Below are 14,739 nucleotides of genomic sequence, written 5' to 3'. Positions count from 1 at the left end.
GAAAGAAAAAAAAAAAAAGCATCGTAGGTAAGGCAGGTGGCAAGCTTCGGTTCATTTATAAGATACTGGGAAAATGCAGTCACTGTAGAAAGGAAACTGCTTAAAATACACTCGTATGACCTGCATTACAATACTGCTCGAGTGTGTGCGACCCATACCAGATAAGACTAACAGGGGATTTTGAGCGTATTCAAAGAAGCGCAGTACGAAAGGCCACAGGTTCGAAAAAAAAAAGTCCTGCTTTCGTGTCGAGGTCCGGCACACAGCTCTGATCTGACAGGAAGTTTCACATCAGAGCACACTCCGCTACGGAGTGCAAAATTCGATCACACCACTGGTTTGCATAAGCCGTGGGAGAGTGTCACAGAGATTCTGAAGAAACTGAACTAGCAGACGCTTGAAGACAAATGCAAACTATCCCGAGAAAGCATGCCTACAAAATGAGGAATCTAGGAATACCCTACAACCCCATACATTCCGCTCCCGAAGGGACCGTAAAGACAAAACTGGACTAAATTTAGCGCTCCACAAGCGATTGGAACGGGAGGAAACCTTGACATTTGGTACCACGCTTACTACCCTTTGCCGAGCACTTAAGTGGTGTGCAGACTGTGCATGTAGATGTAAAGAAAGTCTTCCGTGGTCCCTTACAGCTACTGGATACTATAATTACTTTTTGTGTTCTTCATGACTGGCTGTAGAGCCGAAGTGTATGCTAAATATTTAGATTCAAACCGACGACTATAGAAAACATAGGATCAGCCTGGCATATAGCTTCTACATAATTATGTTTGAATTATGATGTAACCTTAGCTAACGGGAACAGAAACGCTCACATACGTAGCGACCCCAAGTGGCGCTTTGCTGTATCCACCACGCTCCGTTTCGGCAGTGAAGTGGCTTCCGTCTGATAGTCGCCTGCAGGCACTGAAGGCTGGGAGGCACTGAGGCGTTGAGGAAAGAGGAAAACCTGCCCGCTTCTTGTCGACTGGCGTCTTCGCTTCGGTGGCCGTGCGCACAAAACACATCTAAGAGCAAACTAGTGTCTGACGCCTACGTTTGAGATAGCTGGGGACGACTTACTCGAGGAAGTCTCTTTCGGCACAAAGCGGCTGCCCTTTCGATGTTGCCCAATTCGAGAGTCGCATTTGACTCGTATGAAGTATACATTTCTCGTCCAAACCTGAACTGATACTTCCTTCAATAACCTGGCATACACAGGGATTGTCAACCTCTGGAGCAGAACAGCAGCAGAGGATCACGTAATCTTAGCGAAGAAACTTTACAATTTCATAGAAACCCAACTGAAAATATTCAATATGCATTACCATTAAAGTTCTCCTCTGTAAAAGTTTGAAGCTGTAATAAACGAAATTAAGCATATCGTGAAGAAATTGGTTCAGACGAAATTTTATTTAAAAAACTCTTCTCTGCTTCAGATTAAAAGGGGAAACGCTTATCTTAACCATGATGGTAACACCTACAGCCGGGACCTAGCTGTGAAATCCATGTCCGATGACTTTTCACGGACTGTAATAAAATATTTTTCTCGTTTTACATATAATGAACCCTTTGAGTGCAAGGTCGCAAACGGACAATGATGTTTACGGCATTCGACGCCCCACATATTGTCTGCCACGCAACCAAAATACTGGTTGCTAATGGCAACAGGGGGCTGTACTGGAGGTACCCAATGGTGAGCACAGCATGAGGCTATAGAGAGCAGTTGAACTGCTTAGTCGGCGAGTAACACTCAATAGTGCTAGAGTGCTTGTGGTTTTGATACAGTGCAGAGCAATCGCAATGATAAACAAAGCAAACATTGCATTATATCTACAACAGTTGCCGGAGTTGACATTTGGTCAGAAAAGGGCCCAAGGAATTTCGCAGAGTGAGAAAGATGTGGCAGATCAAATATTAGCGTTTCTGCAAGATGAGTCAGTGGAATATGTAGTGTCGTATAAACTCGACTGTGCGGGCAATGTGCATGAGGAGTACAATGGTGACGATACGTGCTTAACAAGTGGAAGTGATACTGAAACAGGTCACTATCATAGTGACCTATTAGATAATGCACATCAAACTGCGAACCACCTACACTGTGTGATCAAAAGTATCCAGACACCTGGCTGAAAATGACTTTCAAGTTCGTGACGCCCTCAATCGGCAATGCTGGAATTCAATATGGTGTTGGCTCACCCTTAGCCTTGATGACAACTTCCACTCTCGCAGGCATACGCTCAACCAGGTGCTGGAAGGTTTCTTGGGAAATGGCAGCACATTCTTCACGGAGTGCTGCACAGAGGAGAGATATCGATGTCGGTCGGTGAGGCCTGGCACGAAGTTGGCGTTCCAATACATCCCAAAGGTGTTCTATAGGATTCAGGTCAGGATTCTGTGCAGGCCATTCCACTACAGGGCTGCTATTGTCGTGTAACCACTCCTCCACAGGCCGTGCATTATGAACAGGTGCTCGATCATGTTGAAAGATGCAATCGCCATCCTCAAATTTCTCTTCAACAGTGGGAAGCAAGAAGGTGCTTAAAACATCAATGTAGGCCTGTGCTCTGATAGTGCCACGCAAAACAACAAGGGGTGCAAGCCCCCTCCTTGAAAAGCACGACCACACCGTAACATCACCGCCTCCGACTTTTACTGTTGGCACTACACACGCTGGCAGATGACGTTCACTGGGCGTTCACCATACCCACATTCTGCCATCGGACCGCCACATTGTGTACCATGATTCGTCACTCCACACAACGGTTTTCCACTGTTCAATCGTCCAATGTTTATGCTCATACACCTAGCGAGGCATCTTTTGGCATTTACCAGCGCGATGTGTGGTTTATGAACAGCCGCTCGACCATGAAATCCAAGTTTTGTCACACCCCGCCTAACTATCATAGTACTTGCAGTGGATCCTGATGCATATTGGTTCCTGTGTGATGGTCTGGATAGATGCATGCCTATTACACGTTATGACCCTCTTCAACTGTCAGCGGTCTCTGTCAGTCAACAGTCGAGGTCGGCCTGTACGCTTTTGTGCTGTACGTGTCCCTTCACGTCTCCACTTCACTATCACATCGGAAACAGTCGACCTAGGGATGTTCAGGAGTGTGGAAATCTCGCGTACAGACGTATGACACAAGTGACACCCGATCACCTGGCCACGTTCGACGGTCGTGAGATCCGCAGAACACCCCATTCTGGTCTCTCACGATGTCTAATGACTACAGAGATCGCTGATATGGGGTACCTGGCAGTAGGTGGCAGCACAATGCACCTAATATGAGAAACGTATGTTTTTGTGGGTGTCCGGATACTTTTGATCACATAGTGTAGATTACAGTGGTTACAAGGGAAGCAGTAGTCATTTGTGCAGCTTCAAACAGTGCTACAGAATTGGAAGACATAAGATAACGAAATTTCAAATAAAGCATCAACTTGATGCTGCACAGTGAACTGCGGAATCGGCCACAAAATTTGTAGGTGAGATAATAAAACTTATCCCATCGTTCAGTAAGAAATGTCTTTTCAATTCCGACCAATGTGGATTTGAAGAGGACATGCATGTGAAAGAAACCCTGGAAATTAGAGGTACCAAGAGAGTTGTATCAAGATCAACTAACATCAGTGCCTTAACGCATTGGTATACTTACCGTGAGGCCATTTTCTAGGATGGCCTACGGCTGTGCGTCTGAGCAGGACTTTGAGGTTTTTAATCTATTGAGGTAATAATAATCTACCCTAATAATAAAAATTACCTAATAAGAGATTATTCTGCAACACAGGTAACGGATGGCTAACTGTAGCTTTCGTTGCTTGTAACAATGCAGGAAGAGCCGATTTGGAATCCTTTGAAACTCGGGAAATCTTAGCTTACCGTACTATACCTGTTTCTGAGATAATTATTGCTAGTGAGGGATCCTACCTTTTTCCGCATGGGAGTTTGTCTTTGTCTTGTCGTGGTAAATTGACTAGAAAGTTTTTTACTGTGCTGTAAGAAGTTGGAGATGCTCTGCCACCTACGATTCTTTCTCGTGTGCGTGATGTTGCAAGGGCAGTAGGGAATATTTCCTCACAGCAAGCAAAAGTGGGAAATGGGTGTAAGAGAACTACAACTATGGTATGGGCACTGCTTTTGGCCAGTAGCTGGTCAAAATAACTTGCTTGTTCTTGATTTCTGGTCTGCATATAAAAATCATTCTCATTTAGAGCAAACTATACACCCTGAAATGTGTGTGACATTGCAGTTCATGCCGCCTGAAATCACTGGACAAATTCAGCCACAGGGTGTTCGATTGTTCCATGCCAATATAACATATTATAGCATTATCTGCAGCAACACCTTGAAGGATAGCCAGTTTCAGATAAGCTCCACGACAGACTTTCATGTGTTGTTGCATTCTATCAGTTTTCACCAGCCTGTTATACCTATACGATTCTATCAGCATTCTTTAATAGTGGATACCTAGCTGGAGGTCCCCCATAGTTTGTAACTTGTAAGAAGTTCGCCTTGGATCTTGATGGTGCGAACCATCGTGATCATGTGGCGCGCCATTTTTCATTCGATGTTCATGGTGTAAGTTTATGGTTTGTGTTGATCATTTCTTGAACGCCGACTACGTCCATTTCGTGAAGTGTGCAGGATTTTCACAGAAAATTATTTCTAAGAACCACGGGAGTAAAATTTATGGAGGCAACCTGGCAATTCAGAATGTTAGATGCTTCTGTAATTCTGCTATGCGAACACCGTCCATCCGGGAAGTTTCGGACTGACTTTATTCTCGGCATGTAAACAATATCAGCCCAGCAACTGCGGTGGCAGCTTGAACTAACAGCTGTAAACAACATTATGTGCATTCGATCAGTCAATTGCGAGCAGTAAGTGTTAAGTGGTGGACGAGCAATCGTAGTGTGTCAACTTGTTGTCACAAATCACAATGGAGTAATATTTCTATACTGACGATCCAAAGAAACTGGTACACTTGGCTAATATCGTGTAGGGCCTCCACGAGCACGCAGAAGTGCCACAACACGACGTAGCATAGATTCGACTAATGTCTGAAGTGGTACGGAAGGGAACTGACGCCATGAATCCTGTAGGGCTGTCCATAATTCGGCAAGAGTACGAGGGGATGGAGATCTCTTCTGAACAGTACGTTGCAAGCCATCCGAGATATGCTCAATAATGTTCATGTCTGGGGAGTTTGGGGGCGGGGGGAAGTTTTAACATCAGAAGAGAGTTCCTGGAACCACTCTGTAGCAATTCTGGACGTGTGGGGTGTCGCACTGTCCTACTGGAATTGTCGGAATGTACAATGGACATGAATGAATAGAGGTGATCAGACAGAATGCTTATGTACATGTCACCTGTCAGAGCCATATCTAGAAGTGTCAGGGGCCCCATATCACTCGAATGGCACATGCCCCACACCACTACAGAGCCTCCACCATCTTAAACAGTCCCTTGCTGCCATGCGAGGTCCACGGATACATGAGGTTGTGTGTATACCCGTACACATCCATCCACTCGATAAAGTTTGAAACGATACTTGTCCGACTAGGCAACATGTTTCCAGTGTCAGTGTTGGCGGGTTCAGGTGAGGCGTAAAGCTTTGTGTCGTGCAGTCAACAGTACACGAGTGGGCCTTTGGCTCCGAAAGCCCATGACGATGTGTTTCGTTGAATAGTTCGCCCACCGACACTTGTTGATGGCTCAGCATTGAAATTGCAGCAATTTGCGGAAGGGTAGCACTTCTGTCACATTGATTGATTCTCTTCACACGTCGTTGGTCCATTTCTTTCAGGATACTTTTCTGGCCGCAACAATGTCAGAGATTTGATGTTTTACAGGATTCCTGATATTCAGGGTACACCCGTGAAATGGTTGTACAGGAGAATACCCACTTCATCGCTACCTCGATGCCCGTGTGCCGGCTATATCACCACATTCAAATTCACCGAAATCTTGTAGCAGGAGTAACCGATCTAACAACTGCGCCACACACTTGTATTGTATACGAGTTGCGGACCGCAGCGTCGTATTCTGCCTGTTTACATATCTCTGTATTTGAATACACATACCTATACCAGTTTCTTTGGCACGTCAGTGTAAATCAAGCGTTTGAGAAAAGTGTGTGCATAGTTTCTCCCGTACACCTTGATTCCTGAACAAAAACGACAAGGTAATGAAAGTGCAAAATGAGGACACTTCGTTTCTGGAAAAACAATCATAATGAGTGATTAGACTTGGTGTTATCAGTGCGAACCAACCACGAAACTGAAAGTGCAGAAATTTATGCAAAAGATCAACACTTTGACTACATAACAGCAAGTTGAACAACATCCCAAAAAAGGTCTTTTCTCAAAGTTTCACATGGTTGTATGAACGTTCTGTACATTGTTCTCAAATGGCAGGGAGATAATGCAGAACACCTAAAACTTTAAAACCATCGTCTTAACGTTAATCAACTTTTTTTTATTAATTCACTCTCCAAACTTTTTCGCCTGTTTTTTTTTTTTTTTTTTCTGTGATCGTTGAATATTTTGCTTTATATGAGACTGGTTGCGACCCAATTGTTTGCTCAGAATTCAGTACAACATGCCAAGTCTTCCATAGAAAAGTTGCACTGTGCAAAGAAATGAAAACCTTCCATTTGTTTTGACTAGAACCGAATTTACATCGGCGCTCCACTTCATTTTGCCACTTATTGTTCATTACAGATACACTGTGTGACCTGTTCCAATAGTAATACATAATGAGGGCTTTGATAAGTGGAAGAAAGCAGATGTCGCACCCATATACAAGACTGGTGATGGAAGTGATCCACAGAACAACGAACTAATCTCATAGATGCCAATCTGTTCTAGAAACCTGAAATGTACTCTATGCTCAAACATACCGAACAGAATGACCTGCTCCATGCCTACCACCGTGAATTTCAAAAACATCCCTCCTGTGAAACCCAATTCAAGCTTTTCTCACATGGCACTGTGAAGGCCATAGATCAAGGCAGCCTTGTGGATGCAACATTTCTTGATTTTGAGTTGGTTCCATACCAATGTTGATCAATAAAAATCTGATCATATGGGGCAGCAAACAAAATTTGTGACTAGATTGAGGGAAGACGCAGAATGTCACCATGTATAGAGAGTCATTATCAAATGTGTTCCCTCTGAAAGTATAGTGGAACTCTTGCCGTTTGCTTTGTATTTTAATGGCAACATCACACTTTCTGCAGGTGATACAATTATCTATCTGAAAAAAAAATCTGTATAAATATCTAGTCAGACATTTATTTATTTAATAATTTTACTTTGGTATGTAGCCACAGTAAAATAAATTTTTTTTTTTGAAAGATATATCTGCCATTTGACTATAGAACAGGTTTATTTCACGATCTAGATTTCGACCTTAGCTTATTATCAAGTGTTACAACTGCAACAGATTAAAGCACAATAAAAGCACGAGTAGCAAAGTATCAGAAAAATAGCAGGACAAACAGTTAGGTTTCTAAACTTTACTACACTGTGTCTAAGCAGCAACTGACATTAACAGTCAAATGGTGGTTAGATCTTTCAAAAAATTATTTATTTATTTATTATTGATTTGTACACTGTTGGTCCAGTTCACATGAAGATTGCAAGGGTATGGAACAAGTCATAATTATACATGAGGACAGTAGACTCACAGATTCTAATAGATAAAAATTGTAATATGTGTATAGGAACAAAATATGCTAACAATTATAAGCTTAGGTTCCAAAAAGGAACAGAGATGTAAAACAATAAAATATTAAATTACAATAATTGCACATTAGAAGCTACAAATTTGATAGAACTGAAGTATATCATTGGCCTGATGCAAATTTATGTGCCAAAGTAGGTTATCGTGTTCCGTTACAAAGTGATAATAGCAGACATTACAAGTACAATGTGTTGTATGTAACTTACAATGTAGAAATGTTTACATTAAAGAATTCATTAAGGGAATACTGCTAATATACTCTAAGATGGAAAAAACGATGCACCACAGAGGAAATCAGTAGATTCATGTACATGTCAAGGCAAACAAAAGATTACAATTTCAGAAAAATGTCGTGGATTATTCAAGAGAAAGAGATTCACAAATTCAGCAAGTCTGTGATGCACTAGTCCACCTCTGGCCCTTATGCAAGCCATTACTCGGCTTGGCATTGATTGACGTATTTATTGTATGTCCTTCTGAGGAATATCATGCCTAATTCTGTCCAATTGGCCCATTAGATTGTCAAAATCCGAAGCTGGTTGGAGGTTCCTGCCCAAAACGCTCCAAACCTCTATTGAGGAGAGATCCGGTGACTCTGCTGGCCAAGTTGAGGTTTGACATGCATGAAGACAAGCAGTAGAAACTCTCGCTGTGTGCAAGCTGGCTTTATCTTGCTGAAATTTATTCTCTGGTTGAGTTGCCCTTACAGGCATCAAACTGGGGCATAGAATATCATCAGCATACTGCTATGCTGTAAGCGAGCTGTGGACGACAATCAAAGGGGTCCTGCTATGAAATGAAATGGCGTTCCAGACCTTCACCCCTCTTTGTCAGCACATTTGGTGGATGACAGCTTGGTATCCCATAGCTGTGCAGGGCATCCCCAAACACATCTTCGGCCTTGAATCTCATTGACTGGAGTAAAAGTGTTTTCAATGATGAGTCCTGCTTCGAATTGAGTCTCAATGACCAACAAAGACGTGTCTGGAGGTGCCACATGCAGCGGTGCGATACCAATCAGACTGTTGACCACTGTAAGGGGTGACATCCAGGAGTGATGGTCTGGGGTGCCATTTCATTTCATGGCAGGACACATTTGGTAGTCATTCGCGGCACTCTTACAGCACAGCAGTATGTTGACAATATTCTATGCTCCATTTTGTTGCCCTTCATGCCAAGCCATCCTGAGCTTAAATTTCAGCAGGATAATGTCCGCTCCCATGCAGCAAGAGTTTCTACTGCTTATCTTAGTGCTTGTCAAACCCAGCCTTCACTAGCAAGGTTGTCGGATCTCTCCCCAGTTGAGAAGGTTTGGAGCATTATGGGCAGGACCCTCTAACAAGCTTAAGATTTTGATGATCTAATGTGCTAATTGGACAGAATTTGGCATGATATCCCTCATGAGGACTTCTGACAACTCTGTCAATCAATAATAAACATAAGGCCCAGATGCGGACCAATGCATTACTGACTTGTTCAATTTGTGAATTGCTTTCTCTCGAATAAATCATTGAATTTCTCCCAAATTATAATCATTTGTTTCTCTGTATATTTATATCACATCTAATGTTTTCCATCCCATCTGGATAATTTTTTAATGGTGCATCATTTTTTGTCTCTCAGTGTATTTCAATGTTGTGCAAAAATAGACAAATTACCTTAAATATACATAAATGTAAAAATATACATTTTACAAAATAAATATTCTATGACTACAACCTCAGAGAATCACAGTTGGAATCTGCCAACTCAAGCAAATGCCTGGATGTAACAATTTGTATGATCCTGAAATAGGATGACCACATAGATTTAGTCACAGGTAAAGCAGGTTGTAGGCTTTGATTCCTTGGGAAAATACAGTCAGTCTACAAAGGAGATTTCCTACAAATTACTTAAGCTCCCCATTATTGAGAGAATTATAACAAAGTGTAGTTCATTGTAAGGATACTGTGCCTAGGACGCTAGTGTGGCCTATTCTTGAGAACTGGCCATGTCAGATTAAAGGAAGACTATGAAACAGTTCAGAGGCAGCTGCTAGATTTGTTACTGATAGGTTTGAACAACATGCAAATGTTATGGATGTGCTTCAGAAACTCTAATGGAAATCCCAGGAAGGAAGGTGATGTACTTTTTGAGGAATACTATTCAGAAAATTTAGAGAACTGTCATTTGAAGCTGACTGCAGAGCAATTCTACTGCCTCCAACATACAATGCACATAAGGAGCACTAAGACAAGATATGAGGAATTTGGGCTCATATGGAGGTATATTACATACAGTTGTTTTTTCCTCACTCTATTTGCAAGTGAAATAGGAAACGAAATAACCAATAGCGGTGTAGGGTATCCTCTGCCATGCACTGTATTGTGGATTACAGAGTATCTATGTATATGTATATCTTAAGATGCTGGTAAGTATGTGGGACCTGTACCAAATATGACTATCAAGATACCAAACATATTCAAGGAGGGGCAGCACAGCTGATTACAGGTTTGTTTTGACTCGTGAGAGAGCATCATGGAGCTGCTGTAAAACCTGAATTGGCTGTTGTTTGTAGATACTATGTCAATTATCCTGCAAAAGCCTACTTAGATGGTGTCAAGAACCAGTATTAAATGAAGAATCTGGATGTATTATTCAACCTCTTGTATATTGTTTCCATATGGACCATGAAGACAAGATAAACTAATTACAAAATGCACAGAGCATTTAAGCAGTCATTCTTTCCATGCTCCATATGCAAATGCAGCCAGAAGAAACATTAACACATTGTAAAATGGGAAGTGCTCTCTGCCATGCATTTTGCTGTAGTTTGTAATGTATGTAGAAGTAGAAAGATATCACACTCAAATTCTGTATTTCATTTTTTCCTCTGATGTTGGCATTTCAAATACATGTACCACATGTGACATCTGGAGAAATAGTGCTTCTTTGAAATCCATTGTGATTATATAGCAAGTAATGGTTACTGCCTGACAGGGCACAATGTGGGAGATAAACAGCAAAATTCACAATATTGTGCTATATGACAGCCATTTGAAAGTTAGTTAATAAAAATATGTCATTGGTATGGGAAGAAGCAAGGATGACTAGGACCTGCATAATTCATAATTAATATTCACTGTACAGAAAAAATGTATTTAAAAGAAACATTCATTCACTGATGCTACAAACCAATCCTTCTGTAGTTTCCTTCATGCTACTCTGTAGGGTTCATTTCTTGCAAAACAGTATCAATTGTTGCTATAAAATTTTGAGTTCCATAATGGATGTGTTGCAGTGTACATGGGGCAAATTCTGGCTGCCCACATCCTCGTGTGCTGCCTAATCTTGTATCCGTGTGCCTGGCTGCAGTTTTTGCCCACTTTGAGGCTCGCCGTAATGGTGTACCACAACCAGCTGATGATCAACAACTTACCTGCTGCCTAGCCATCTTTCTCGCTGTGTAAGTTTCTGTAAGTCTTGCTGTGTAAGTATCTGTGAGTCTGTGTGATTCATGAAAAAAATGGGAATGAAAAAAAGTAAGTGTGTACTTTGAATGTTTTTGCAGTTTTGAAATTTTGTTAAACTAGTCTCCTCCTCTAAATTTCCTGCCACTTATCTTGTTCCTTTTGCAACTGTCCACAAATATTTTCGATACTTGAGGCTGCCAATATGATGCCAGTCTGTGAATCCAGAAAATTAAGGCCAAACAAATGCTTCTATTCCTTGGGATGCTATTACTTTCAGCACTCTGCATGGTAAACACCAGCTGGGTACATTGCTTCCACTGTCCCCACACTGCTTACTCAAGAAACTCCTGCTTACTCAAGAGTGTTGGTCATCAGATAGCCATTGCTCAAGACCTAAGAGCTGATTTTTAGTTCAAAATTTTTGGCATAAATGTACTCCTCCTCATGTACTTGATTGTCTCTTATTATCTGGGTGGTCCTTCTTTACTGTCCACCAAAATTCTCTGTTGGCTGAAGTAAGGTTGAAAAACTTACAGTTCTACTGTCGTGTCATATACTTACATTCCCCCTCCAACTAGCACATGAAAACATCCTTTCTCCACCATCTGTTTCCACATTTAACTATAAATTTTACTGTTGGGTGGTAGATTTAATGTGTTTTTAAGTACTTTAGCTAATATACATTTTCCATGCAAGCACTAATTTCTGGTTCTGATTGTTTAACAGCTCTGAATATGATGACTGGAGGCCTGGTCTGGCACAACTATTGCAGCCCATCCCTTTCCCTGAAGATGCCTTGAGATGTGAACCATTCACCAGGTAAGGTAAATAATATCTGTGTCAGAAAAGTACTTCAAATGGGAGCAAATTATTATCTTTTGATAATTTTCTACAATGGTACAAAACAAGTTATGTTATGAAGAGGTATACAATCTAGCATGCAGCATGGAAATAATCACACACAGAAACAAATGAGTATTACTTTCACAATTATAATGCTGACAGTGCAATGCTCAACTGCAAATATTTCAAACTTCATCAGGTAATTAAAGAGAGTAATCATAGACTTAGTAAAATAACTGGGAAGTCACTGTATTGATAACAGTTTCATTTTGAGGAGTACTGATCAAGAGCACCAAGAGCTTCAGTGTGTTCACCACAGTATCATTCCAACAAGAGTAGGACACAGCACGACAGTGAAAAATAATTTACTTTTAAATCCAGCTGTCTTTCATGATGTATATGTGAGCCCCTAATGAATGGTAGCACTAAATAGCAACAATAAATCATCTCCATCAGCCAGGCTTAGCTAAGAAGAGAAAAACAGACTTTCATACAATCATAATTGCTGGCTCATTCAAATACCCAGAGAGAATTTACAGGACTTGTGAGATTAATTTTACCAAGGGCACAGAGTATATGAGAAATGTTATTCTTTCCTAAAAGTATTTTTTACAACACGATCAATCCAGTTTTTCTTTACAACAGGTCAGTGGCACTCAGAGTGGAAGCTGAGAGAAAAGGAGGTCAATAACTAAGTTCAAAGTATGTAATATCAGGAAGAAAGAGATAACATTCAATGCAGATGACTAGCTGTAATGATGAGTTAAAGGTACATTATAGAGGATGGTATGAAATTCAACACCATGTCATTAAAAATTGAAAAACTATGCTCTATGCATAAAATATTCAAAATTCTAAGAATAAACCAAAAACAATTTTGAGCATTATTAGTGATGAAATGAATTACCTCTTCAATGCAAATGAACTTCAAGACCCAGATGGCAGTAGCTGTAAACCAGATGATATTAGCTTCAAATGATCAGACATTAAATTCAATAAATCCTATCTAACATCAGCTGAATGCACTGTAACAAAAGTTGACCATCAAAAGTGGATCCATTAAATTTGCATTAAGCTCTTTTGAACAGTCCAGTAAGATCTGTGCAATTTGTGCTGTAAGATAAAAACTAGACCAATAAATACACAATTCATTAAACAATTCATGGTGCATTGTTTCATTGATCCTCATGTTTTAATAATTCTTAGGCATAAGTGAAGGTTTCTCCTTCCTTAAAACGTGATAAAACTCCTTCCTTGTCTTTCTCTTCACCATCCCAGTTTGAACGTGTTTTTAGAATTTATCCTTCATACAGCCTTTTTCACACCCAATCAACTTGTTACTTACTCCACTGTTTAAAAAAAATTTACACCATCTCATTCTGTTTGTCTTTCTTGTTCTTCTGCTGATTTCCTACAAATAATTTTTCTCCCCCACTCCCCCTCCCACACCCTTCTCTCTTGCATTTATTTCTCTTCCTCTTCTCAGCTTTTGTTGATAACTGATATGACAATGCTGAATATTAATTAAAGGGGTGTAGTTCTTTATGTGTATATGCTAGCACTTCTCAGCTATTACATAATAATTATTCTCTTTTCCCAACTTAGTGTGCTGACTATAGCTTTTTGTCATCTTCTAAAATGAAAGGAGTGATGCTGAATAGTACAACAGAAGAAAATTCTAAGTTAACAGAAACAGATGATGCAATACATTACTCAAAACCACTTACCTACTATTTCTCATAAAACACTCACATAAACAGTGGAGATACTCACCACATATGGGAGGTATTGATTTGCAGACAGGTGTAATGAAAATGACTGCCAAAATGTTTAAGCCTTGAAACAAAGTTCTCCTTGTGAGGTAGAAAACGCACACACATTCACACATCAGCACAATACTGCCTGTTGTGTAGAACTGTATGGTTCTCAGTAACAAACATAAGGCAAATGTGTGTACACTTATATCATAGTTCCTTCTGATAACCCATGATGTGTGCAGTCACTACACTTCACACTGCCTCACCTCACTGAGGTGAGTCAGCGTGGCTTCAGTTGTTGTCCAAGTCTTTCACAGCGAACACTGTCATGTGCAAAAAAATTTCCTTTAAAAATTGCTTTGTAACTTCACTTAGCCAAAATAACCACATTACATCATGTAGATTTTCAGATGCATAATGCATCACTGTGTTCACAATATGGGAACCTAACTAAACACCATGGACAAGAATGCTGAACATACTTTTCTTATTATATCTTGGATGCAGTATGTTGATAGGTCCTATGCAAGTGCCATGTTTCCTGCTTGACTTCTAATTTCTCACTCATTCTACTAGTTGATATTTACACCTTTGGCAGAAATATTCAGAATTGTTTTAATTTTATATCTGTTCTTAGGTGCATGCTGATATTCCAGAATTATAAATGTTTCAAACCAATTGCAGGAATTTCATGCCGGTCATCAAGAGGATTGGAACAGATACCCGATGTGAAGTTCATCAAATGGTTCTTGGAATTCGAGAGGGGAAAGAGGGCTGGTTTCATATCTATTGCCCTTCAAACACAGTCTGTACTGATGAAGGCGAGCTATGGTGCCTCATGGTATGTGGTAAAAGTGAAATAAAATTTCTATTTCTTCTCCTGCACTATGTCTTGTACTGCTTTCAATATGTTAATACTCTTTGATTTCTAATT

General features: G+C 40.5%; 1 protein-coding gene across 1 annotated transcript in view; it reads left to right on the top strand.

The window, feature by feature from the left end:
- Positions 1 to 14,739, top strand: part of LOC124799042 (C-Maf-inducing protein-like) — a 939,973-nt gene that overhangs the window by 910,368 nt on the left and 14,866 nt on the right. The window contains exons 8-10 of the mRNA XM_047262580.1: positions 11,034 to 11,198; positions 11,932 to 12,024; positions 14,490 to 14,646. Of these exons, the coding sequence (XP_047118536.1) occupies positions 11,034 to 11,198; positions 11,932 to 12,024; positions 14,490 to 14,646 (415 nt within the window). The remainder of the gene's footprint in view (positions 1 to 11,033; positions 11,199 to 11,931; positions 12,025 to 14,489; positions 14,647 to 14,739) is intronic.

The sequence above is a fragment of the Schistocerca piceifrons genome, chromosome 5 (assembly GCF_021461385.2).
Source record: "Schistocerca piceifrons isolate TAMUIC-IGC-003096 chromosome 5, iqSchPice1.1, whole genome shotgun sequence".
Lineage (NCBI taxonomy): Eukaryota > Metazoa > Arthropoda > Insecta > Orthoptera > Acrididae > Schistocerca > Schistocerca piceifrons.
Note: the sequence above shows the minus strand (reverse complement) of the source record. Positions and strands in the feature narration are given on the sequence as shown.